The 27,157-nt window shown below is 36.3% G+C and overlaps 1 protein-coding gene across 2 annotated transcripts in view; it reads left to right on the forward strand.

Moving 5' to 3' along the window:
* The window catches only part of hipk3a (homeodomain interacting protein kinase 3a), a 64,430-nt gene that overhangs the window by 13,455 nt on the left and 23,818 nt on the right, over positions 1 to 27,157 (forward strand). For both annotated transcript variants that reach the window (NM_001144047.1, XM_021470504.3), the window contains exon 3: positions 26,238 to 26,361. In NM_001144047.1, the coding sequence (NP_001137519.1) occupies positions 26,238 to 26,361 (124 nt within the window). The remainder of the gene's footprint in view (positions 1 to 26,237; positions 26,362 to 27,157) is intronic.

Consider the following 27,157-nt stretch of genomic DNA (forward strand, 5'->3'; position numbering starts at 1 on the left):
AAATTTGATGTGAAGAAATCCGCAGAAACCTTGTTGTTGGATTGTTTTTTTCTTTTTTTACTGTCCTACATAATGATGCAAGAAATTATCATGCATCTTTGTTAAAATAACCTCTGTGGCACATTAATAATAAATTGTGTTGCTTAGGTCAGTGTGTGTTGGGTTCCATGTAAAGTGAGGTACCTGCTAAAGTTTCAAGTTGCTACAGGAATGGGTCATTGGGTGCCATTGGGTTTAATTCTTTTGGTCTCTGAAGTGACTCATCCTGTTGTTCCCTAGACATCCATACTGTCTTTGTCAGTCTGAAGCATGGGGTAATTTCCCCTCAGCTCAAAAGTAGCTGTTTGGACATCCGTCCTTGCCATGTCTAACTTACTTTTAACTTTTTGGAAAGTTGTTAAAAATCATAGTCTGAAGGAGGCAATGCACTTTATGCTCAGAGAAAGCCCTTCATTTGATTTTAGTCCGCTTTGTTGATGAAGCCACTCTGAGTGACGAAAATAATGTTGCATAATTGATTGCGCTTCAGTCAGCTCCAGGTTTTGTCATTTAGCTCAGGGTTTTGAAACGGGCTACTTAACCACCAAAAGCATAACAGTATCAGAACATTGGAAACTGTTAAAATCCCAGGAAAGCTGATATGTGCAGGGCAGTTGCATAACACACCCTCTTGCATTTAGCAGAAGGCTGAATGAGTCTGGCTGGCCTCAGTGGATTGTGTGAGCTGTTTAAATAACCAGTGGTTTGTACTCAGTTCTGCACTGTAAACCATTAGGTTAGTTAGAGTCCCTCCATGCTTTTTCAAGGTCTTTGACTTTTTAAAAGTTTAAATGTCCAATGGGAACATTTTTGTTATGCCCTGTAAGTGTCAGCTTTTCCTGGATCTGCTGCCTTCAGTCTTTTATATTTTTAAGATAAGTAAAAAGGTAGCTGAATATAATTTTAATTTTTATAATGTGCATCTCACAAGTTTAATTCATACCTAAAGAAGTCTAGAAAAAGATCGGCTTTGCTAAAAAATGCAAACAGTTGTATCTGCTCAGGCACACCCATTGAAACCAAATGACAGGTTTTGCCACCAGCCCATAACAAGCATTATGCAACACTTCTGTTTTTCTCAGATTATTATTAATTTTTTTTTCTCCCTTATGGGTCAAAGTTTAAAGTCCTAACACGCTGCCCTTTTCTCTTCTTTAATAAATCTCTTTCAGCTTTAGGGAGACGTGAAGCATCCAGCTAAAGCTTGTTACAGATCTGTGAATAACAGAGACCTTGACTTTGCCCAATGTCAGTCATTTATCATTTTTATGTCATTTTGGCACATTTTCCCACTTTGCTTGCTTGAAGCCTTTAGAATGCATTTACAGTAAACAAGACTAATGGTTCGCAAATAATGCACAACTAAGTGCAGCGTCCTGTGCAGAATCTGAAAGCATTAAGAGGGCCAGTACAGCGGCGCTAGAAGTGGTTTATTTTTCTGCAAGTCTTCATGCATTCATACATATAATAAATCTTGACCGAGACCCGTGTTCCTCTTCAGCCTGAGGAATGACCGTAAGTGTGAACGTCTGCTTTCTGTCGGTGTGCTTTAGATCATGTGGATGCCTGGCCCCCATTTGGAGCGAACTTGCACTCGCTTCAGATGAAGAAGACCTAATTGGCCAGATTCCTGGACTAATGAGCAGCCTGAAGGGTTCGGTGGTATGATTCACTTGGAAAGAGAGCACACATCTAGTTGTTTGTGTATCTCAGGCGCTTTGATGCAGCATTCGTGCATCGCAAAGTCCTCGCAGCGTTAGTTGGTCGGTCAGGCTTCGTTGACTAGGTTTTGAATGCTATTTGACCTCTGCTCTGATGGTTGTGAACCCTAATGTGTCTGTCTTAAACTGAGGCACCATGCAGACTGTTTTCAGCTGGCTTAAAGCTTGATGACCCAATCTTAACACTTTCACATGACTTGCATGTCATCATTGACGTCAAAGAAAGTAAATTGGAGTTTCTTTGAAGAACTTTTTTTTTTCTGTTATTTTCATTCATAGAATCAATGTAAGGCTCAGTTTTGTTTTTTATTCGATGCACACTGTGATACATCTTGCACATTGCCCTAAAACTTCTGGTTGCGATTAGGTCGGCAACACAAAGGGTCGAAACTGAAATCAGAACAAGGTTTGTGCAGTGCTCGCCAGCTGTGTTTTAAGAACCTGGAATCAGTTCCTGCACTTTGATGCATTTGTCAGTCCATCTTGATAACTGTCATGGTCTATATATCATCCACTTGAGGATGAAACCCGATCACACGCAGCTTCCTGTAACAGCTTGCTGTCGCTGTTTGACATTTTGAATTGGGACAGTGTAGATTACAGGTGTGGATCCTTATACCTTTCGTAGAAGCTAGAGTTTGTTTTACATGCTGTCTGGTGTAAGGTTCCCATTTCATCTGTAGAAGCTCCTGGCTCGATTCCCAATCTTCAGGGCTTATGGTAGGAACATCCAAAGTTTGTGAGCATTTGCTCAGTCTCATATCACCTTAGTCACTTCTGCATCCAGCAAAACCTTTCAATAATATCTTAAAGTAAGCTTTAGAAGTAATTTCTTTATACTTCTACTTTTCTTTTATTGGTTATTTGAATTAATGTGCTTTAAAATAATAAGCTTTTAGCCACCAATTATGGCCCGTTTCCACTGAGTGCTACAGTACAGTTTGGGTCGGTACAGGGCACCTTTTATCAGGCTTGCATTTCCAATGGTACAATAGAAAGTTTCAGTCAACATCATTCTTGCTTGAGGAAATGTCTGAGAAAAGCTGTTCATTGTTCCGAGTTCATAATAGTCCAAAAGGTGATGATAATAGTTAAACATGGCAGCTTGTTCAAGTTTTGGGTTGCAGGAAAAAATAATTTTTCAGTATTTAAAAATGCCCCATCCTTTGTTTTTATTTTTCTGGCTTGTGCACGAGCTAGTGATGCATCTCTGTAAACCAATAGCGTTCAGTTGCCTCTCTTGCTCTGCCATTTGGTACCCTTTTGTTGTGCTAGACACCCTTTTGAAAGGGTGCTCAAAAAGGGGTAGGGTACAGTAGGGTTGTGACGATAAGAAAATATTCCCGCCAGTTAATCGACATGTGACAACACCGGTAATAGCGGTATCACCGTGGTAGTGGGCGTTTCTTCTTTTCCTCTTTTTTTTCTGCTTTTAAATAGCTTATAAATGCGTGCGTATAATACTTTTACTTTCAGTTTTTCGTGAGTTGCCAATTCGGCGTCAATTGTTTGAATCAACGAAAAGGAAACTACAAAAAAAAAAAAATCACTGTAATTAAACAACACAAAACTTTTATTAACATAAAGAATAAAACACAACAATGCTACAGGCTGAAAAAACTGTGGAAGTTGGAACCATAAAAATAACAACCATAAACGGCTATATTATATATTAACAGCTTAGTCCTTATGATATGAACAATCCGTTTATAAAATACATTATTAACGAATCTATAGGCTATTGAAGAATAAACCGAATGTGAAATATGATCCTTGCATAATGATCACAACTAAACAAGCTGGCACTCATATATAAACTATAAATAAAAAAAAATAATGAAAATGGTAAGAAATTTAACATTATGTAAAAAATTGTAAAGACTACAGTCTAAATAAAAGCGCCTTGTCAGAGCTAAACATCACTGCACACGTGTCAGTTTACAGCTTCTGTAAAGTTCAGACAACCTATACAGATCACACAATCTCAATGAACAACATGTAAATGTATAAATATTTCGAAAAGTATTGTTATGGAATATTTATAACTATATGATCTTGCTTTTTGGTTATATCGATACCAGCTTTGATCTCTCTTAAAAGCGGCAGTTACAGGAGCTGCATAAGGGTGTGCACTGTCAGTGGCGGAATACACACAGCACTGGCAAGAGGTTTTATTTTTAGTTTTATTTGTTGCAGATTTACGCGTTGTTCCTTTTTAAAAAAATTCCTTTTATTTTTAAAATCTCTCAAGTTAATGTTGTCTATCGAGTAACATAATCTTCCTCGGATTGGAGTTCGGTGCGCAGTAAGATTGATTAACACCGCCCAAGTTAACACACTGCATACTGTAGGTCCACAGCTCTGATGTGTTATGAATTACATGTTCTAAATGACTGCGAGACATGCTACGTTTAATTTTTATTGTAAAATATAGATTATAACCCAGTACACAGTACAATAATATGTTTTGAATGGCTTGCCTATTGACGCCGTTTAGGCTAACCGTTAAACTTAAATAGGCTGAGCATATTTTTATTAATATTAAAACACATTACAACAAACTAGCCACCCTTTGATTTTTTATTTTTTTTGGTATATTTTTATCAAACGAAAAATGCAATTAATAGTTTATTTTGGTTTTCATTTTATTAGAAATAATTTCATTTAAAGGCTACAAAACTCCTCCATGGCTCCAATTGCGTTTTGACAGATATCCTAGATAGACTTTCTGGCTTAAAGACATTTATGCCTCTTAATTTCAGCGCTGTATTTTGACAGATTTCGCAAAGGCTATTCTACCTGTCAGCTGGTACCAGCCTCAGTTTTGTGACTTGTCTCGTTAGGCGTCTGTGTCTGGATGACAGCGAGAGAGAGAGAGAGAGAGATGAGATCAGACCTCAGATTCGATGTGTGGCCGCACGTCTCAGTTACTTTATTGCAATTTTAATATAGGCTCATCTAAATTAACTTTTCATTTATTAAAAGCCGAAAAATTGCCTGACAGACGAAGCAACTTTCGGTTTTTAAAGAGAGCTTCCTCAGTGATGAAAGACGCGCGCACACACAGGTTAGCCTACACTATTGTCGGCCTATTCATTATTGATTTTTTTAACATTAAACGCATAATAATCAATTGCAAAAAAGAACAGCTGAACTTCGGAAAAAGTGCTCACGGCTGTTGCCGCGATAGTTGCTTTGTTTCTCTGCAGTTGGCTTATTAATGGCGCGGCATTGCTAAATCACTCGTTTTAATAAAAAAAAGATAATTTATTATTAAACATTGTGAGATGATGGTCGCGTGATTTTTATGGCTATTGATCTTATCTAACCACACATAGTTCAACATCAAGTATAGGTGTGTTGAAAATGAGTGTATAAATTAGTTGTTTCCTCCAACTGCTGCCACCTTTGTCAGGCAAAGTTTGCAGATTGCCTCATTAACGTCTTCAGGTTCTCTTGCATTTGGTTTGAACCCAAAATATAGGTTTTGAAACCAAAATATAGGCTTTCTGCAAATTCGTCTCCTCTCCTTCTCTTGATGTGATAAATGAAATATGACGCATTGTAGCTGTTTAGATGATAATTATAGTGCATGCTCTCGTCTTAAGTAAATTATTTAGAATTATGTGTCCCATTTAATTCAAATAAATATTTAAATAAAAAAAACGAATACTTAAAAAAAAAAAAAAAAAAAAATATTGGGACGGTGTCACGGTGAAAAGGTGATGTCACCGGTGTTGCGTCTTAAAACCGGTATCACCGTCAACACCGTCTATCGTGGCAAGCCTAGGGTACAGTTCACTTTTTCGTACCTTTTGTGGAAATGGCCAAATACACATGGGCCGGTATATGTTTCTGACAGTATGATAACCTTGGATAAACATACCACAGTTTTACAGTATGACAGTATTGTGGTTACCCCTCTGAAATAAGTTATGTTTGAATGTCTGGGAAAAACAAAACAAAAAAAAATCCCCATTGAATACAGTATATTTTATTTTAGGAAACATTTATAGTATTTTTAAACCGTAAACCTGTCAAACTAATTTAATTAGTTTTAAAAACACAGATTTTTTTACAACACATAAAACATAATTATAAACATACATAAACTCTTACATATACCTTAATAACAGTATAACAGAAAAGGTCTGCGGTTTCAAAACCTTAGTTTTTCCAAACTGCTGTAAACTTTAAAACTGTTTATCGTCCCATGGCTGTTACCAATAAGAGTTCAGCACTCTTCCCATGATCAAATTCTCATTAAATCTAGGCAGATTCATTAAACTCCACTGATCATCAGACGAATCGTGGAGGTTAAGCAAATAAAAAACGGATAATGTATCATCATTCCTTAACTTTTTCTTGAGAACATCTAAACCAAATCAATACCTCATAATACAGCTGTTCAAGCTTTTGCTTCCTGAGATCATCAGGCCCTTTATAGAGGATTATTTTCAGCTCTGTCTAATGTACATTGATTCCATTGAGGCTGGTCAGACTGTCTGCATTTCCCAGCATTTCCGACGGGAGCTAAAATGATGCAGCGTTGAAAAGGCTTTGTTTATTGCTCTGGTGCATCTGCTTCATAACGCTCCATGCAAACAACACTTCCGTCTCCGAAGAGCTTAATGAAACTGAGCTAAATGTTGGTGTGCATTTTTTGACCTGAATATGAGGCCCTAGTTTTGCTTGATAATAACATATTTTCAGTGATCTAATCATAAGATGAAATGCCTGACCACTTGAGCTTTTACATTGTCAAGCTTAGGACTAGGCAGTATTGCAAAAAAAATTATCAAAATATCATGTTTCATATTCATATATACACTAACCCATTCGATATCAATAATTGTTGAATATTTTTAACAATACGTTTAGGAATTGTTGGATTTTCTTATTTAACCACTTTAATTTTACCAACATTACTAAGGCAAAATCGTTTTAATAATCAAAAACAAAAATATTTAAACAAAATATATTATCTCTTTTTATTAAGTAAACAAAAGTGTTAAAGAGACTTAAACTTTATCAATAAAATGTATATGTATAAAGTGTATGCAATGGTTAAGCGTAAATGCTGAACAATCAGAGCAAACTTTAAGGTGAGAATAATAATGATATAGTAGTACAGTTGTTTTGCCAATAGTGCCAGCTAAATTTGAACAACACGTACACCATCATTGTGTTAGCTGTTAATACTGTGTTCTGTTAGATTAGTGTTGGTTTTAAATCCATTAAATCGGTTACTGAATTTGTAGTTGTGGTTACTCTTTAATTTTTGTAGGGTGTGCCTACATTTTGGCTGGTGCTTCAAAATTTTTGAAGTTGGGTATACCGGTGCTAACAAGCTAAAAAGTTCATTTCAAACCCTGCCATTAAAGGGATAGTTCAATTTATAATGATATTGTTGTAATGTACTTATTCTCCATTTGTTCCAATAATAGAAGTTTCTTCAACTGAAAATGACATTTTTGAAAAATGTTGGTAACCAATCAGTTGATGATTGCCATTTTGTCCTTGATAGTCAATGGCTTCCAAGTACCAAGCTTTCTTCAAAATAATCTTGCAATCATCTTTTGTCTTCTACAGTTTTGAACAAATTTTTCATTTTATTAAACCCCTAAACATGATTTTGAGAAATGATTCATTTGCCAACTGCAAAAAAATGCTTCATAGATCAGGAATATCGTTTTGCATTCTATTAAATGTTGTGTTATCCTATTTTGGCTTCACCTTGAACTCTCTGATGGGAATCTGTTTTGCAGTGACCTCAGGAATGCTTAGCTTCCATTAAAAAAAGCTTTGGTTGGTGTTATAAACCCTAACTTCTCTTCTGGAATAGCCCTGGTTGTGAGGTCCCATAGAATGTGATGTTCTAGCCAATGCGTTCTCATTGTACACCGTTTCTAGAACTACGGGTGGCGCACCAGCCATGTTTCAGCTATGAGAGGTATGCTGTACACTTTGGGCGTTAGCTGGAGAAAAACATTAGCTTGTCTGTATGTTTTGCAATACTTGACGATGTTATGGTTGGAAATGGGAATTCAGGGTATTGTTTAATGCCAGACACTTTCCTTGCAAAAACAAGTAGCCAGGAGCTGGATCAAGCATTCTTTCAGGACACACACTCTCTGAAAAACTGGCAAACAAGATGTGGGTGTGGTCTGCAAAATCTGTCAGTCAAAGGTGTTGGCTGACAGATTTGCAGTTGACAGTTGTTTCAAGTTACTCTGCCTGTTTTTAAAGTCCAGTCTGTATGTTGTTCTCTGGACGTATGTAACCTAAATTCCATTTTAGATTGTGATGTATATACTTACTGACCACTTTATTAGATACAATTTGCTAGTCCCACATTGGATCCTCTTTTGCTTACAGAACCCTCTTCATTCTTTATGGAATTGATTCAACAAGGTGCTTGAAATATTCCTAAAAATTTGGTTCATATTGACAAAATTGCATCATGCGGTTACTGCAGTTTTGTATACATCTATTACTACTAATCCTCCTATTTGAGAGCTATTGGATTGAGTAGCTCGCTCTAGGTCATAATTTGAGATGATTAGAGCTTTATGACATGGTTTGTTTTCCTGCTAGAACTAACGATCATCACAAGATGAGCACACACTGGTCATTAAAGTGATAGACATGGTCAGCAAGAATGTTCGGGTAGACTGTGGCATTTAAATGATGCTCTGTTGGCACAAAGTAGCTCAAAGTGTGCCAAGAAAATATCCCCCACACCTCAAACCGCTGATACAAGGCAGATCAATCCAAGCTTTCATTTTGCTTATGCTCAATTCTGACTTTACCAATCAAATGGTGAAGCAGAAATCGAGACTCATCATAAACACACAATATTTTGCTATTGTTGATTTGTCCAACTTTGAACCTATGAAATTGTAGCGATGACTTCACTGCTCCTCTGCTGCTGTAGGTTCCATGTGTTGTTGTTTGTTCAAAGATGTTTTTCTGCATTGAGTGATAGTGATTGTAGCGTGACTAAAACTTTTATGCTGCATTCACACCAGACGCGGCACGCGCATCAAGCGCAAGTAATTTACATGTTAAGTCAATGCAAACGCGGGAATAAACATCCTGCGGTGGGATACGCGCGAATGGTGCGGCGCAAATTGAGCGTTTTGCGCATTTGACGCGAAGGGCTCGAGTTCGAAAAACTGAACTTCAGCGGACATTCGCGCCGCGTTAACCAATCAGAAGCTTGCTCTTTTGGTGGCGTGATTGTGACGTAGAACCTGTTGATGGTTTCCCGGGAAAAATCTTCCAGAGGACACCGACAATAAGTCATCAAACTGGGCTTGGCTCAGTCAGAAGCACCGCTGAAAGCCTCCGTCATCCAGGTTCAGTTTCTGGAGGAGTTTATGAGCTCACACAGCTGGACGCACCTCTGAAAGCATGTAGTGGACTCAGACACAGTCCTAAACTTATCGACGCTGTTTTTCAGCCTTCATAAAACACATAAACACTGTTATTTTCTTTTTTATTTATTTTTTTATTTTCCATGTTAGCCATTTAGCAACGAAGCTAAAGTCACCAGGCAGACAGAAGCCCGGCCCATCACGCGAATCCGCGTGTCTGTTTTGAAGTGAAATTGACATGTGAATGAAGCGGGGTTTGACGCGCGAAAGAAGTGAGTAAACTCATGTTCAAAAAATGCGAAAATCGCGATTTATCCGCACGTTCTGCGTCTGGTGTGTATTGGTGTGTAACATTATATATGTTGTTGATGTTTCCCCAAGACCATGTCAATAGATGGTGGTTTCAATGGTTCAGTCAAATTTTATTAGTCCTACACTTGTTAAATTGAAATCATAAAATTTCATATCTGTTTTGTTAAAGGTGCAGTAGGCCATCTTTGAAAATGCAAGTTTAGCATAATGGCAATGACACCGCACGTCCCTCCATGCTGTTTGAAACCACGTCTCCTAAAGTCATGAACATGCACATATAGATGACCATAGACAACCTTCTGCTGTGTTCACATCAAACACGGTGATGGAACGCGTGAATAAATTGCACCAGTCGCACGTAAATAGATGCGTGAACATTGTTTACTCGCTTTATTCGCCTGTCATGGATTTTACTGAGAAAATAGCTGTGTTTACATGCTTTAGGAAGGCTGAAAAACTGCGTAGATTCATTTAGAGCAGTGTCTGAGTCCACTAGATCCATTCTGAGGTGCACCCAGCTCTGTAAGTTCATTAACTCCTCCAGAAACTGCACCTGGATGATGGAAGCTTTCAGCGGTGCTTCAGACTAAGCTGAGCCCAGTTTGATGTACAGTTGTCTGGTGTCGGGAAGAGGATTTTTACCCGGCGCTACATCACCTAGCGCAAGAGAAAGCTACTGATTGGTTAACGCCCAGTGAATGCCCGCTGAAGTTCAGATTCTTGTCAATCGCTCAAAACGCTCAACTCGCTTCATTTTCGCGAATCGTGTCATTTGCGTGTATTACACCACAAGATGTCTGTTCCCGTTTTTGCATTGACTTAACATGTAAATAATGGCGCTTTATCCGCGTCTGCTGTGAATACAGCATTATAGCACTAAATTATGTCATTCGCCAGTTAGAAAACTTAATAGTGCTTTATAATACTACAGTTCCAAACAAAGAAAACATTTTGAAAAAAAAAAACTATTATATTTAGCACATTTTCATTTGTGTTTCAAGCAAAAATTGTCACAATGTGCAACATTTCAATCATGGAATGATTGCTGGTCTCTGCTGACGTTTTTATAAAAGACACATTTTGTCCAACATAATCAACTAAAATGCAAACATGTCCCCAATGCTGAAACTTGCATCAAAGCCATACTTGCTATTTCAGACCAAATATTCAAATTAGCTTGGTAAATAATATGTGGACTGTGTCACAGGTTGTCTTTGTTTAAAAAAAAATGAGTAAATGTGCAAAAATAATACCAACTTTAACTTGGTAAAGCAGGCTAGGCGTAATAGCGTTATTATGTTATGTTATTCAACTAAATAAAAGTTTTGTTAAATTACATATAGGGCCCTATCATACACCCGGCGCATTGTGGCGCAAGACGCGGCGCAATAGTCTTTTGGTAGTTTCAGCTTGGCGCAAAAGTCGTTTTGAGGCGTTGCGCTACGGTGTTTAAATAGCAAATGCATTAGCGCTTATTTGTGCGCCCATAGGCATTCTGGTCTAAAAAGGGAGGCGTTCTAAGGCGGACCGCTGGCGCGTTGCTTTTTTGAGAAACTATAATAGATTTTTCATTAAACCAAAACTAACCCGGTCTAAACTCCGGCGCAGAGTTGCTCCTCGCTTACGCACTGCTTAATACGCACAAGAGAGCAATAGGCAAATATCTTTACATATGAAAAAAATTAAATATTAAGGATATACATAGGATATAATAAGAATAGATATACAATATATAAATAAAAAGGATTAAAATATTACAAAACATATTATATTCTAGCCTACATAAATATGAAAAATCACTGCTTTTATGCCTTCATCTCGGGAGGCTTTTTCAGTTCATTCATAACAATTTGCTTTGGTATAATGTTATTATTATTAGCAGTATTATTTATTACATCCATATTTATATTTGTTTTATTAAAAACAAGCTTAGATTTGCCAACCTGTCAGGTTTTAGACCATATGGGGCACAGCATGTGTTTTAGGATATAACTCAGGTTTTTGAGCTAATTTTGTTATTATTGTTCATTTATTCGTTTGCTGGAAATTAGAACTGAATTTAGAAATAGTTTTGAAACAGTCTTTGCGCTTAACAAACAAAATTAATTATTTATAGGCTAATTGATGTCTGTGCGTAAAGGTTTCCCTATCCAAGAGCGAATGTGAAAGTAGTTCCATTATCTCTCATTCTCACGCTGTAGATGCTCTGTTTAACAGTTTTCTGTTAAACTGTTAACTGTTTGCTTGTGAACTGCTCATTTTTTCCACTTAGACTTACTTTGTGTCCTGTAAATAGCGAATGTGCTCTTGGCGCGACGCAGCTGGCTCTTAAAGGGAATGGGAGATGAGACTCTAATTGGTTTATTCTCAAAACACACCTATAACTCATTAAGAAAATAAACTCAACCCTTTTAGACCATGCGCCGCGGCGCAAGGCAGATTTCCCGTCCTTAAATTAGCAAAAACGCGTCCTGACACGCCCTGAAAGCGTTTGCACCCTGCGTTTTGCGCTCTGCGCATGGACCGTCAAAATAGAGCCCTTAGTGTTTACATTTTGTATTTTTTAGATTTTATTTCAGATTTAATTATATCAAAATAATATATGATAAAGCAGAATAATTGTCATTATTGTTTCAGTTTTTTTATTTATAATTTCAAACTTTTATTATTATTATGTTTGTCCACAGTCTCTGAAAAAATTGCATGTGCTTAAGTAAACAGCATTACTCATTCACTATGATTTTTAGTACTGGATTCTGTGTTTTAATGATTAGTTTTACATTGTTTTATAGTTTACATTTTAGTTTATTTTTTAAATGCTTGTACATTTTGTTTTTTAAGTGCATCATTTTTTTAAGGCGTATTTTATATATATATATACTGTTTATACCACTATTGTTTGTACTACATTGTGTTAAAATAACCTACATCTTAATTTAACTTCCCATTGTCTGATGAGAAGCGGTTTTTATCATTTTCCATTTGTGCCATTAAAAGTCCACTGTGGTAAAAGCTCGGGTTGTGTTACTCGAACCTAAATTTCCTTTCACATTCATCAAGAAAACCCCCATGATGCATGTTCCTTTATGTAAAAGAGACCCGAGGCCCTCGCAAATAAGTTTTGGATGACTTAAAGGGGAAGTCCAAATAACTGCTCTCTGCAGTAGGAGATTAGATAAGCAGTGTTTGGGTGGGATTTGTTTACAGAGAGCTCTCTGACTGGACGCTGAGAAGGAGGGGCAAAAAAACCCAATGACCCACGTCTTCCCAGCATTCACTGAAGCCACTGTTAATGAAAGGCTTTAACGCCATTTCGCTCCTGGCACGCACGTGTGGATCATCTGTTGCAGCTACGTGTTCATCTTCAGCTCTCTCCAGGCTGTTGACTGGATGCCAGAGAGAGTTTGATGACCTCCATCTTTTTGTCAGCAACACAAGACGTTAAAACCCAGGGGTTAGGCTGCGACGATCAGCTGGGGGAGGATTTGTGAAACTCCCACACCTTCGCACGCTGCCTGTTTGCAGTGAGAGACTGCTAACAGCGGTTTTGACACAGCTGATCTCCCTAATCTCATGTCCCCCGATGCATTTTGTCGTTTTTTTTTTTCTTACATCCCCCCAGCTGAAATCCCATTCTGATCGTGGCTGTCTATCTAGACTGCATGCTCTAAGCTTGCTTTTTGAACAGCTGCAGAGCTCCGTTGGCCTTCAGAGAGGTTATTGTGTGGTCAGGGCTCGCTGTCCCAGTAGCCGCTTTAGACTGTGGTCGCTGTAGGCTTTCCGGCTGCAGACTGAACCAGTTAACTCGAACCCCCTTCTCACAATTTCCCATTTCACAGGAAATAACTGATGCCAAACAGGAGTTTAAATTTATCATGGTTTAGCCTGGCTTACTGGTCCATACCGAGTAAGAAAATGGCCTTTTAGAATGTGTGCACCATTAGCGCTGTTGGTAAATTCCACTTTTTCGTCTTTCTTTTGCTCTTTTAAAACCTGATCTGTGTGGTGTCGGGTTGCATGACAGAGAACAGTGGTGCGATTGATACACAACACCTTCTTTTGGGAACACTTTCGGTAAAGTTGATGCAGTAATGGTGAATTCTCATTGTGCTGGACTTTTTTTTTTTTTTTTAGGAATTTTATTATTTTTTTATGGTGAATGTAGGTTGATAATCTGATTTGTTTACCTAATATTATAGGGTATATGCAGAGCTGGTGTTTCTTCCCATACGGATATACCTCTGGTGAACGGTTAATCTGACTTTTTCAATTTTATACAGTTTCTTTTACAGCATCGATGCTGTAATTTGATTAAAATATAATCAGTTAAACAGACTTCAGCATTCATTTACAGTTAAAGTCAGAATTATTAGTCCCCTTTGCATTTTCTTTTTCTTTTTTAAATATTTCACAAATTATGATTAACAGAGCAAGGGATTTTTCACAGTATGTCTGAATGTTTTCTTCTGGAGAAAGTCTTATTTGTTATTTCGGCTAGAATAAAAGCAGTTTAATTAAAAAAAATAAAATAAATTTTAAGGTCAAAATTATTAGCCCCTTTAAGCACATTTTTTTTCGATTGTCTACAGAACAAACCAATACGTTGGAAAAATCAATCTCCGTTAAACAGAAAATTAGGGAAAAAATAAACAGGGGGACTAATAGTTCAAGGGGGCTAATAATTCTGACTTCAACTGTTGTTATTGAAGCATGAACCAAGATGAAAAGCCGTTTACTCACACGCGCTCATCAGGATTTGCAGGCTAGCGCAGAAATGCTATTGGAAATACTGGAGTTAAATAAATTAAAATTCTTTAAAGACATGGTGCAGAAAAATTTTATTTAATGCAGTGATTCTTGTACAATCTGAGACCCACTTTATAGCATATGTCATTTAGGCAGTAAAGGTCGTTGTTTTTAAAAAAAACAAACCTTTAAAGGGTCACGAAACACCAAAACACATTTTTTTGAGCTGTTGACAGTCGTATATGTGTCCCACACTGCTAAAAACACTATTAGGACACCTATATTTCACTAAAAAGTGTAAATTGGTGGTTTTTGCGTCATTTCAAGCAAATTCGTACTTCCGGTTTGAAACGAATTTTTGAAGCTGCGTCACGGTCATGACATAATAGCGTGTATTCCAGCGTGCAGACTGGGCGTCTGTGCCAGAGTGTGTCTTATTACGTCTTACAGTGTGTTGCATTAATGCATGAGTAAGGCTTGGTTCAAACCAATCAGCGCGCTCTATTGTGCAACTTCATTAATATTCATTAGTCACAGTGTTTAGACAGCAGAGACGCCACGTTGTGTTGGCAAAACAAGCGTGAAGTGTTGCTTTTATAGTTTGCTGCAGTTAAGTTTCGTTTTCATTTTCTCTCTGTGAGAGCTTAGACTCACGTGTGGATTAACAGTGTACGCGACGCTCGACAACATTAACTTACGTGTCTAAGGAGGAACATTGTTTACCTGAGAGCTGTTCTCATCTGCAAACGCTGAGATCCGGATTCGCTTGTAGTATTCTCTTCATAAAGACGCGGCTCTAGTTGCTGTCCTGTCTCTACAGATTTGGTAAGTGAGCGACCAGTGCTCTTTGTTTATTCAGTTTGTTCGTATCTAACAAACTATTGCACCAAAATAAAACGTGTAAACACGTTAGCACCACAACCAAACTTTAACCTCGTGTAGGGTTTTTACCGCATTTAGTGACCGGAATAACACACGCGGCTTTCTGACGCTACCTGCCGTGTGCATCTAAGTTTCCGGGAAATGCGGAGGGTTTTTTTCTCTCATTCGCCGTGCGGTATTAAACATTGCTTGAAAAATACACGCTTAGAGCAGCTCCTCGAATCAATTATCTCGTTTGTCGTGAGGGGCAAGAATGAATTCCCTGAATGAAAGAGCCAAACTGCAGTTAAAGTCCACCATTTAATAATTTGGCAAATAATTCAAATACAGATGTCCATGTAAACACCATCACTTTCTACTGTGTGTGTGAATTTTGACTCTGAAACTCACGCGTGCCCAAATAGACACTCCCACACCATCCCACTTTTCTTCCTCCGACACTCCCTCCTAAACAGAGCTGGACACGCCCACTTTTCTGACTTTTTCCAAAGTAGAGGTGTGAAAACACCCTGCTGAAACGAGGGGGTTTCATGGCCCTTTAACATGCCTTTTTTTTTTTTTTTTTTTTTTTTTTTTTTTTTTTTTTTTTTTTTACTAATCAGTAAATCTTTTTTAGATGATTCTACAGTACCTCATAAAAAATTTTAGTCCATATAATTCGTTAATTCGATGACAAATTTAGCGGTGTAAATTGAATTAGGTGTTCCTTTTTTTTTTAATGTTCTGTAAAATTATAATAGTTACTTTTTTACTATATTATCATTGGTAGTTTTAAGAATATCTGTGCTATAGACTAGCATGCTCCAATAGTCACCAAATTCATGCTTAGAAGGTATAAAGCTGATATGAACACCCAAAATTAGCTAGCTACATTTCCATCCACCTATTTTTATGCACATTTTTGATATGCGCATAAAAAAATGGTTGATGGAAACACCTAGATGCGCATACATTTTGAAAATGTGAATAAAAAAAACAATGCGCATAACTGAGTAGGATAAACTTTTTATTCAATAGGAAAAAATGCGCTTAAACTGCAATGAAAAACACTTTTTTACAAAACAAATTCCAGTATGCGCTGATATGTGCAGGATATGATGATAAAATATGTGTGAATGGACAAACCCGCAGGCTGAGCACACTGTACAACCTCTGTAATGTTGTTTTGGTCACTCTAAAACGCCGTAACTGTTTCAGTATCAATGTTATTATATCATTAATTACCTCCAGAATCAGGCGAGGCAGTGGTGCAGTAGGTAGTGCTGTCGCCTCACAGCAAGAAGGTCGCTGGTTCGAGCCTCGGCTCAGTTGGTGTTTCTGTGTGGAGTTTGCATGTTCTCCCTGCCTTCGCGTGGGTTTCCTCCAGGTGCTCCGGTTTCCCCCACAGTCCAAAGACATGCGGTACAGGTGAATTGGGTAGGCTAAATTGTCCGTAGTGTATGAGTGTGTGTGTGTGGATGTTTCCCAGAGATAGGTTGTGGCTGGAAGGGCATCTGCTGCGTAAAAACTTGCTGGAAAAGTTGGCGGTTCATTCCACTGTGGCGACCCTGGATTAATAAAGGGACTAAGCCGACAAGAAAATGAATGAATGACCTCCAGAATCAAGAGTGTCTGTGCTCCACGTTTCAGTCTTCAAACACCACCGTGCGTTCACTGTGTGTCAGGATTGCCTTTTGCAAGGTACAAGTCATTCAATAAATAAAGAAAAGACTCCCGCAGCTTCTCGTACCGGAGCAAATTCCGTTTTTACTGTTGATATTTAGTGCCAGTTAGTCAGGAAGTGGCGATTTTGTTAGCTTTGACTCGTTGGATGGAAACGCTGCTTTATTTGCTTGTCTTTTATTCAAATAATCTAGTTTTGCGCATAGTTAATTCTCATTTTTTGATGGAAACATAGATACTGATTTTTATTCACATCACCTCATTCCTCAGTTTCTCATCAAATCTTAACCAATTAAATGCTCTCTTGGATCTGACATGCCCCATCCCCTTCAATATGCTTCTGATTTGCTTTTTATTTGATGCACTTGATCTTAACTTTCTTCACTAGCTGAGTTAAACAAAATGCAATTGGATGTTTTTTAAAAAAAGGGGGAAGCTATTCAACCTCACCACACATTTCGAAGCACTTCATGGGAACTTTAAAACTGATGACATTGACAAACAATATTTTATTCCTTTAAAAACAAACATTACATCACATTTTGCTGAGTGTTTTTTTTTTTTTGTGATAAAAAAAAACATCATTCTTGCTTCAGTAATATGCCGTAACTATATAATAGATATTAGGGATGCACTGATATGGATTTTTTGGCCAATAGCGAACCGATCACTCTTCAGACTTGGAGGCCGATAGCCGATATGTATAGGCCGATAATTATAAATATTTCAAAATGTTTTATTATTATACAGCAAACTTCATAAAAGATTGAACCACTCTTATGAACTTAATAGTCTATACTCAAAGCAAAAAAGCTATAATTTTAAAATTGCAAGGTGATTGTATAGACCTATGTTCACGATTTCACATAAATCAGCTTGCAAAAAAAATCCTTTTCTTCATAGCAAATCAACATGCAACTGACTGTTGCATAAAAATAATGTATTTAATAACAAAATGGGATTTAATCAACAAGCAATTATATTTTAAATAAGATGAAAATAAAAAGAGACACTCAATCAAACACATCTACAATGATAAGGAACATGGTTACTTAATGAGCTATTAACGCACAGCAATACCACATGAAGGACAGACTTTAAAGAAATAAACAGTGTGAGGAGCGATCCATTATAGTGTGCTAGACGAGTCTAAACAAGTTCCTTGTGCGCGGCAGGCAGGTCTGTACAATTACATAATTTATAAGCTTACAGATATCAGCCTAATTTAGACATCGGACCGATAACGATCATCTTAAAAATAGCATTTATTGGCCGATAACGATATGGCCGCCGATATATCGTGCATCCCTAATCGATGTAACTAACTGTAACAAAAACAATCATTGAATAGGGACATTGTTTACTTTCATAACTTGAATTACGGTGCAATTTTACACTTCTAATTACATTTTCTCAATGCAGTGAATTTTTTTTTCCCCTTTCTAACTGTAATGCCAGCTTGCACTGCTATTACAGCAATTGCAGTATCTTAGTTAATGAATGATAGTCAAAAATCTATGAAATGGACAAACGATAACAAACACTTATTGTAAAAGTTTGTAGGCGTCGACTTCTGTGGTTTCACGACTTCACACTTACAAACGTATAAAAGAATAAAGCATGTTTGGGAGAGGGCTTTGTGTTCAGAAAAGACACCCCATCTCGTGTTATTCCTCTTGTTTGGAAAGAAAGAGATGTAGGGGTCAGAGTGAAGTGTCTAGCCCGGCCCCAGAACGCTCCCCCTTAGGTAGATATTGTTTAGGAGGTGAGGTGTCCGGGTAGTGGAGGGATCCCAAAGTCATGAGATGATGGAGGTAGGACAAGGTTGTTATTTATAAGAATTTGATCTAATGCTGATTGTATAATAGAATGATTGTCATTGATGTATAAGAACGGTTGGAATTTGTTTATAAAACATCACCTGGACATGTCATCAGAATGAACTGAAGATGACTGCCACAAAGAGCTATGTTCTGCTACACAGCAGGAAGAAGATTTAGAGGACGACAATGAAAACATTGGATTAATATCATCAGGGAAGACCTTGAAACATTGCACATTAGTCTACAGCAAGAGGACAGATATAGATTTGGAACCTAATCGTCAGTGGAAAGCTGATGGAAGAGAAAGAAGGGAGGTGTCAAAATTCAAAAACATTCTGACTACAATTTAGAGCTGCACAATATATCGTTTCAGCATCAATATCGCAATGTGCAATAGTCACATTGCAGATAGGCATGCTCATTTCGGTTAATTTTGCCAAACGACAACCACCGCTTATTCACCAAATATTAACGGTTAACTGGTCGGGTAAATATTAAATTATTATTTAATAAAATAAAATAATTTTTCTGTTTTGTGTCTGACACATAAATATTGCATTTTAAAATAGTGGTTTATTATACCAACGGCATAGAAAATTGAATAAACTAATTAAAAAGAACAAAATAAATAGTCCTGCTCTAGATATTTTTCACAAATTTAGATCATGAAACAAAACCACTGACACAATCCTTTTTAAGAACTGGCATATTCTTTTTGTCCAATCAAAAGTTTTTTTTTATTATTATTATAATTTTTTTTTTTAACAAAAATAGCAGGCTACCTTAAAATGATCACTTCATAGAAAATATGCATTTAATCAACAGCATCCCCGCCTCTGATTTATTTGATTGAAGAATGAAAAAGACGCGACTGGCGTAATGCAAATTTTTTTTTTTTTTTTTTTTCTCCGATCAGAGTTGACTTTTTTTTTCAACTGCAAGCACACAGCACACAACGACAAAAACATGAGGCCTGCAGGGCACCACAAAATTCTCCCGGTCATTAGTAAACCATTCAAAAGATGCCCCTCTCAATGCAAAAAATATGTTCACTGTGATCGGCCCCTTTTTCAGCCAAACTTTAAAAATATAATTATTATTATATATTGTTTATTATTTAACTGATACCATTAATCGGTTGCCAAAATCCAAACCAAAACGCATCCTTTTGGTTAACGGTTAACCGGCGATTATGAGCATCCCTAATTGCAGAATATGCATTTTTAGTTTATTCATCTGATAGGAAATTTGACTGGTATTATAGCTGTAATTTATAAACTGTAAGATTTCAAGTGCATTTAAACTATTTGTGTATAATAAATAACATTTTGTAATTTTTAGTTCAAAACTAATTTTATTATACGTAATTGTATGTACTATTAATTATATTTAACTATACAATGAGGACTATGCAATGTTATTTATTTACTTTTTATTATTCAATTGTTACTCAAATACTAGCACCAAACTATTAAAATAAAATGCTGTCAAATTCACTTATGCTGGTTAACTGTCCAATTAAATTATTCCCATCAATATAAAAGCATGAATTATTTCTATTTAAGTAATCTGGTAAAATTATATCGCAGCAAAATGAAACATTGCCATGGTCCGTTTTTTTTCCATTGTTTGCTGCTCTACTACGTTTGCTACTATTTGGCTTTGCACATTGCAAGATTATTATTGATTTAGCATTTTTTAATTATATATGTATTTTTTATATTTGCTTGTATGTTCATGGTTTTTGCTACATTTATTTTATCATCACAGCTTTACATTCAAAACATTCAGTCGTTGTTTTTTTTTTAAATAGTGGGTTATAATTGCACGACTTGCATGTCAGTTAAGATGAACACAGTTTCCATAATAAAGGTCTCTGGTTCTACATACAATGACTTTATCTTGCTGGAGTTTATAGCCATTTCACTTTTCTTCAAGATGCATTAATGCCGCTCTGTAGGTCTATTGGAGGCATTTATAATAATTTATATCTATAAGTGTAATAGACATACTTGTTACATAAATGCACTAAATTGCATAATATATAATTGGTATAATTGAGGGCGTGCAAGAAGTTTTGTGCACGAACAGAGGAATTCGGCGCGCAAGCAAAGAGACTCGCATGCTCGTGTTACATAAATGCGATCTCGACTTGTAATAGTGTGCTCACGACATTTGTCATTGAAATAACGCCATACGCAGTTGGTAGATCAGTGTAAAAGGCCTGCTGCCACAGCTGGAAAGGATCCTAGAGGAAACACTGATATTACATTAATATTATTTAAAATATATTTTAAACTCTTCTTCATATTAAATATTTATATAATATTTGTCTTTACAGAAAATGTTTTTTTTTGCATATCACTGTTCACTTGAACTATGTGTTTGGCTTTAAGGTGCTATTTTGCTGGTATTTCTCTAAACAGTTACAAATAACAAGTGCTTTGCTTTTGAACAGTAGTTTTAATCTTAATTTTAGTTTTCGTTTACTTAAATGACAAGGCACACAGATCATAAATTCGGAATCTGATGTGTGCCAAATCTACATTCATTCCAAAAATATTCCCATGTCCTGTAAAGTGATGGCTCCTCGTGTATTTGTCACATGGTCAGCCCTGTATCTTCTTCTGCTAAAATTAAAATGATTTTCCTAATAGAATTGGTCGTAGTAGGCATCTATCATCATTACCATGTTGCCTGAGACATCTGTATTTAATAAAATGACATGTCACCAGCTCGACATTTGCTCAATAACTCATGTTACCTAATGTTTGCGTGCAGTAGCGGTGTGAAATTAGAAATGATGAGAATCACGTCATGCTGTTTGTTAGTTTGTTTTTAGCCAACGCTTTTCCTGGCAGCTGTTCACAAATAAGCTTTGTACTGAAATAAGCACTATGAAATCTTATCTTACTCTGGGGGAGAAGCTTGAGCATTTTGAAGTCTGGCCTGAACTCGGGCAAATAAGACACGGGGTGCAAAAGCAGGCCTGAAATAGTCTTAACAGTAACGTTCTTTGTTTAAGTTGGGAAGTTCAGACCTGCCATGTTATGTCATAATTTTTTTCTGACCTGATTTCTGTAACTTCCCCTAATTCTTTTACCTGAAATGTGACTTCCTGCTGACGGGATTTTTTTTTTAAAACCACATTGATATAAATGAGAAGACAAAGTTATAAATATATCTTGGAGCTGAAGTCAAGTGCGGTGACAGTATAATTTGGATGTAAAATTAAAGATGTTAGCATTTATGGTCTGTTGACTGACGTCCTTCATTGCCCCTTTGCTATTGAGTTTAGCCGGAGCTTAACTTATGTTAGGCTTTAGATTTAGTTCCCTTGCCCATGACTATGCTGGAGGTTTATTAGGGTTTAGTCCATAAGATCTTGTGCAGAATATAGAGCACTGTTTTGTCCTGTTGCCAGACGTGCTCAAGTTTGTATGGTCAGCTAAGCCATGCTGTTACCAGGGTAGAAAAAAGCCACCCGTGCCATGGTTTTAATAATGGCTGCGTTCAAAATGGAGTTCATTTGAGTATGGGTAATTTGTGTCAATGGCATTCTTCTTTGTTAATTAGTTTTATAAGAAAAATAAATTAATTATTAGTCTTATTATAAAAAAGCAAATTTTTACCCCAGCTTAATTCAACTCATTCAGCATTTTTTTAATTTATTTAAGTTTTTTTATTAAAAGTGGTGTAAAAAAATGAAAAGGAAACCCACTAGTGATTTAATATACACCTAGCTATATGCAATTAAATCATGTAATATTAATATATTTTAAAATTTAATTATTGACTCTTATTTTAATAATTTAGTTTTTGTTGTTATTACTATAAAACTTAGCCCTCTGAGTCTATTTGGGCCCTTGATAATTTTTCATTTTTTTTTTTATTAGAATAATTTTATTATTTGTACTATCCAATTGTTAATATTAATATTGTGCTATCAGAAATAATAATAGTGTTAATAATTATTCTAAAAAAAAATTTGTAGTAGTTTTTTTTTTTTAAATGTATAGTTGTTGCTATTAGTATTAAACATAATTTTGCTTATTTTTAACTTCATACTGAGCTCTTTTGAAGTGTTGACACTGAATATACATATTGGACTATACATAACACACTATACTATTAATTTTTTTTCTATTTTTTATGATTTATTATTTTATTTAATTATTTTTTGCATGCAAATTATTTAAGGCAACTCAGTCCACTTATAGATGCTCAGTCATATCTAGCATTGCACTGTGGGGACCTTCCTACATCATTTTTTTTCTTTCCTTTTGGTGGTTACGTTGTTATAGTGCGTCATTGTGTGTGCAAATAATGGGATATGCAGTTTAAAATGACTCCCAGCATGTGGACTGCAGCACCTTTCACTATGAAGAGACTGGTTTGAAGGGGTCTAAAGGCTTAGACAAAAAAAACAGGTAGTCTCACATTGCCAAGCTACTGGTGAATTATTCACAGTGGCTTTTGTTACCACATAAGTAGAGTACCGTTCGTTGGTAGTTACAGACACTGACGTATTCTGGTATCAGTAACTCTAGCAACAGTTAATGTTTTAACTCTGTCCTTTAAAGGGGTCATGAATTGAAAATCTAAATTTGCTTGATATTTGTACTTTTTTAAAGTTCCCTTTAAGTTTTAGAAAAAGAAAAAAAATCTTGTTTGTTCTAAAAATGGCTTATTAAAAACTGCAGTTTAATTTGACTTTATTACATAATATTTTGGCTGAACTCCATCTCTCCAGATGATCATTGCCTGCTATAATAACAACAAGCTTATGCTGGAATACACCAAATCTAAGGCATTGCCTTTTTATCTTTTTATCCCTATGTTAAGAAAGGATAAACTTTTATTTTTAATAAAAAAAAATTTATGAAATTGCTGACCATGTCTGTCACAATTTACTTATTTATTTTTTTGTTTATTTGAATTTATTGAAGAGGCACAATTTGACGCAGGGTTTTCAGTAAAATTGAAAGAAAGTCTGTTATACCAACTATTTTAAATCCAACACTAATGTCGCACCATACAAGTGTTAATAAGTTCACTAGGGATGCTCCGATCAGGATTTTTGCAGCCGATACAGAGTACCGATTCTTTGTCTTGGTGTTTAGCCAATACCGAGTACTGATTCTTATGCTACAAGCTTTATAATGCATTAAGAACATCTTCCAGTGTGGACATGTCATGGCCAGAAGTAGCTTTACAGAAAATAATATTTACAGATATAAAAATTGGTAAGAAAAATAACAAACAATGCAATTTGGAAACATTTCAAATTATGAATTCAACATGTCTCAATTATGAACAAGTTTGGAGTGCACTATTGATGCACAGCTTTAAATCCAATACTTCTTTACTAAAAGCAAATAGGCCTATAAACTACAGTTTATTGCAATAATTATATTACAGGAAGTTATATTATTAACTATTCAAACCCCTGCGATCAGTTCATGAGATTGGCCAGATTGGATAGTACCGATCGAGTTATTAAATTTGATTATCGGCCGATACCGATCTTAAGCTGATTGATTGGAGTTACCTATTGCTTTGTCTGTCATTACAGATTGTTTGATTTTGTATGATGTCGGCATTTTTCAACCAAAAATCACAGCATTTTCATTTATGAAAAATGTAGGCTGTCAACCGTACATGCAGAAGTTTAAATTGGTAAAGACCCCTCTTTAAATAAGCAAAACTGTTAGCCAATCATACCATACAGTCCGCTACACAATCATAAATAGTTTCCAATCAGAGGGCTCAATACACATTCAGTAAATAGCCTACTACTTCAAAGTTAAAATGTCTTGATTAGAAGTGGACCTTAGAGAACAGTACAGGAAAAAATGCAGTTCATGACCCCTTTAACATTACGTGCTTCATGTTTAATCAAGAGGCAAAACATCAGAGCGACCGTGCATGAAGAGTGTGCTCTCTAGTTGATTATTAATGGGGAGCAGGGTTAATTGTATGCCATCAGACTCCTCCTCTGTCATCACCCAGTTTTAGTGTTAAGATCCATCCTCATCTGTCGCTAGGCAGCCAGCATTTTCCCTCCGGTTGTCACGGTAGCAGATGTGTATGGGCCCGTTGACGTCAAAGCCCAGATCCAACAGCAGACTCTGGCTGTATCAGAACAGGAGCGCCGTGTCATCAGACTGATCATATCAGTATGGACGCAAAATATGACTCTAAGTGAGCATGAGTTTGTTTATGTAGGTGTACTGGGTCAGTTTATCATGTGTGATGTTGCATTTAACAGTAGATGTGTTCCTAGTGGTGAATTTTTGGTCTCTTTTTTTTTCATTGGGGGGAAAATTGTCAATTCATCTGTCAAAAGCATAAAACAGGGAAACAAGTTAGTGTTTACTTCATAGGCAAGGCAAGTTTATTAACATAGCACATTTCACACACAGTGGTAATTCAACGTGCTTTGCATAAAGAAATAAGCACAAGAAACGAATAACAACAGCGAATAAAAATAATTAAAAATGTATTAAACATGTTTTAAAGGAATGAAAAAGAAAAGAAAGACATAATAGTGTGATCTGTCGGACGTAGCATAGTGCTCATTCCGTAAAGGCACAGCTAAACAGTTGTGTTTAAGTCTTGATTTGAATGTGCCTAATGTTGGCGCACATCTGATCATTTCTGGAAGCTGATTCCAGCAGCATAGTTGCTGAAAACGGATTTTTAAGGAGCCCTACTGCTTGCATATCACTATCATATTAAAGACTTAACTATTAAATCGCTATTTATTTTTTCATAAAAATAAAACCGTGCTAACGAGCCATTAAATAATAATATCTTAATAATTCACAATAGTCTGTGTCATTGATTGTAATATATGACTTTCATCAGCTGGCTGTCTGCTCTCTGTAAATCTCACATGGTCGCCAACTGAAGCAACACAGGGCTGCACCTCAATACCTGGATTGAAGACCACATGGGAAAGCTAGGTTGCTGCCAAAAGTGGTGTTAGAGAGACCAGCAGGATGTGCTCAACATGTGGTGTGTGTGGGTCCTAACACCCCAATATATTGATAGGGACTCTATTCTGCTCAGTGAGCACCATTTTTCGGATGAGACGTTAAACTGAGGCCTTCACTCTCTGGTCATTAAAAATACCAGGATGTCCTTTGAAAAAGAGTAGGGGTTTAACCCTGTCCTTCATAATTGGCTTCATCACTCCACCAATCAGCTGGTGTGTGCTGTGCGGTCTGGTGGAATATGGCTGCCATCGCATCATCCAGGTGGATGCTGCACATTGGTGGTGGATGAGGAGATTCCCCCCAATTTGTAAAGCGCTTTGAGTGTCTAGAAAAGCACTTTATAAATGTGAGAAATTACATTGCACGTGCAGCGATTAAACAACAGTGGTTAATATGTATTTTTTCTGAGCACTTGCACATCAAACCCAACAACAAACAAAAAATGAAAATTGAATACAAGTGTGTACCATGACTACCCCAATATAAATAGCTGGTATGAATTTTGCAAAACGTTCTAAAAATATATTGATTTTGGGGCTTTTTTGCTCGTACATAGCTTGATCTCTTCTCTAGAGCGTTCGTAATCAAGTGTCCCATTGCTTTTCAATCAACAGCCTGTTGTCAAGGTATCCACTCCATTAATTCTCATCCTTTCCTGATAATGTGTTCCAGGGCTCCGGAGATCATCCTGGGCTTACCCTTCTGTGAGGCCATAGACATGTGGTCGCTGGGCTGCGTCATCGCTGAGCTCTTCCTGGGCTGGCCGCTTTATCCAGGAGCGCTGGAGTATGACCAGGTAAGATCAGCCAGTGAGCTCGGATAATGACCCACTTTGTTGCTTTTGGGTGATGTTAATGGGCAGCGTTTTAGTGTGATTACATCATTTGCTTGCTTTTCTTTAGTGTTAGATGTCTTCACAAAGAGAAGAAAGTTTGTTGTAACTTCTTACAAAGAAAGTTTTTATAAAGCAGGCTTGTGCAATTTTAAAATTGGTGCCTGTGAAATTCATCTTTCAGACTTTTTCATCATACAAACTCTTAATGTTTTTGTTAGGGATGCACTATAACATGTAAAATCAAATCTGTAAAATAAATTGATAAAACTGAATCGGCTGAATTTTGCAGTAAGATATTATTAAGTATTAGTATTAACTCTGTTCAGTTTATTAAGGTAATGACATTTCATTATATTTTTATTAGTTTAATAGGGTAACATGAGTATTTAGGTGCTTCATTCTGCTGTGGCGACCCCAGATAAATTAAGGACTAAGCCGATGGAAATTGAATGAATGAATGAATGAACATTAGAATTTATTTATTCTCTATTTTTTAAAGATATCATTGTTAAGTTTAAAATGGTTATGAAATGAAACTTTTACAACTAAAATTGGTAGTATTTCAAGTAAAAAAACAAGTAAATTAAAGGGAAAAATTTACATTTGAAGATCACTTTTTATAACTAGCTATAAAAATGGTAAACAACATAATAATTAAAAACTTTAAAATCATATTACAATATAAAAATTCTAACTAAAATCATAACAAAACAAAAATTTGAACTGTTAATAAAATAGTTTTGGTTACGTGTGTGTG

The sequence above is a fragment of the Danio rerio genome, chromosome 25 (genome assembly GCF_049306965.1).
Source record: "Danio rerio strain Tuebingen ecotype United States chromosome 25, GRCz12tu, whole genome shotgun sequence".
In the NCBI taxonomy this organism is placed as follows: domain Eukaryota; kingdom Metazoa; phylum Chordata; class Actinopteri; order Cypriniformes; family Danionidae; genus Danio; species Danio rerio.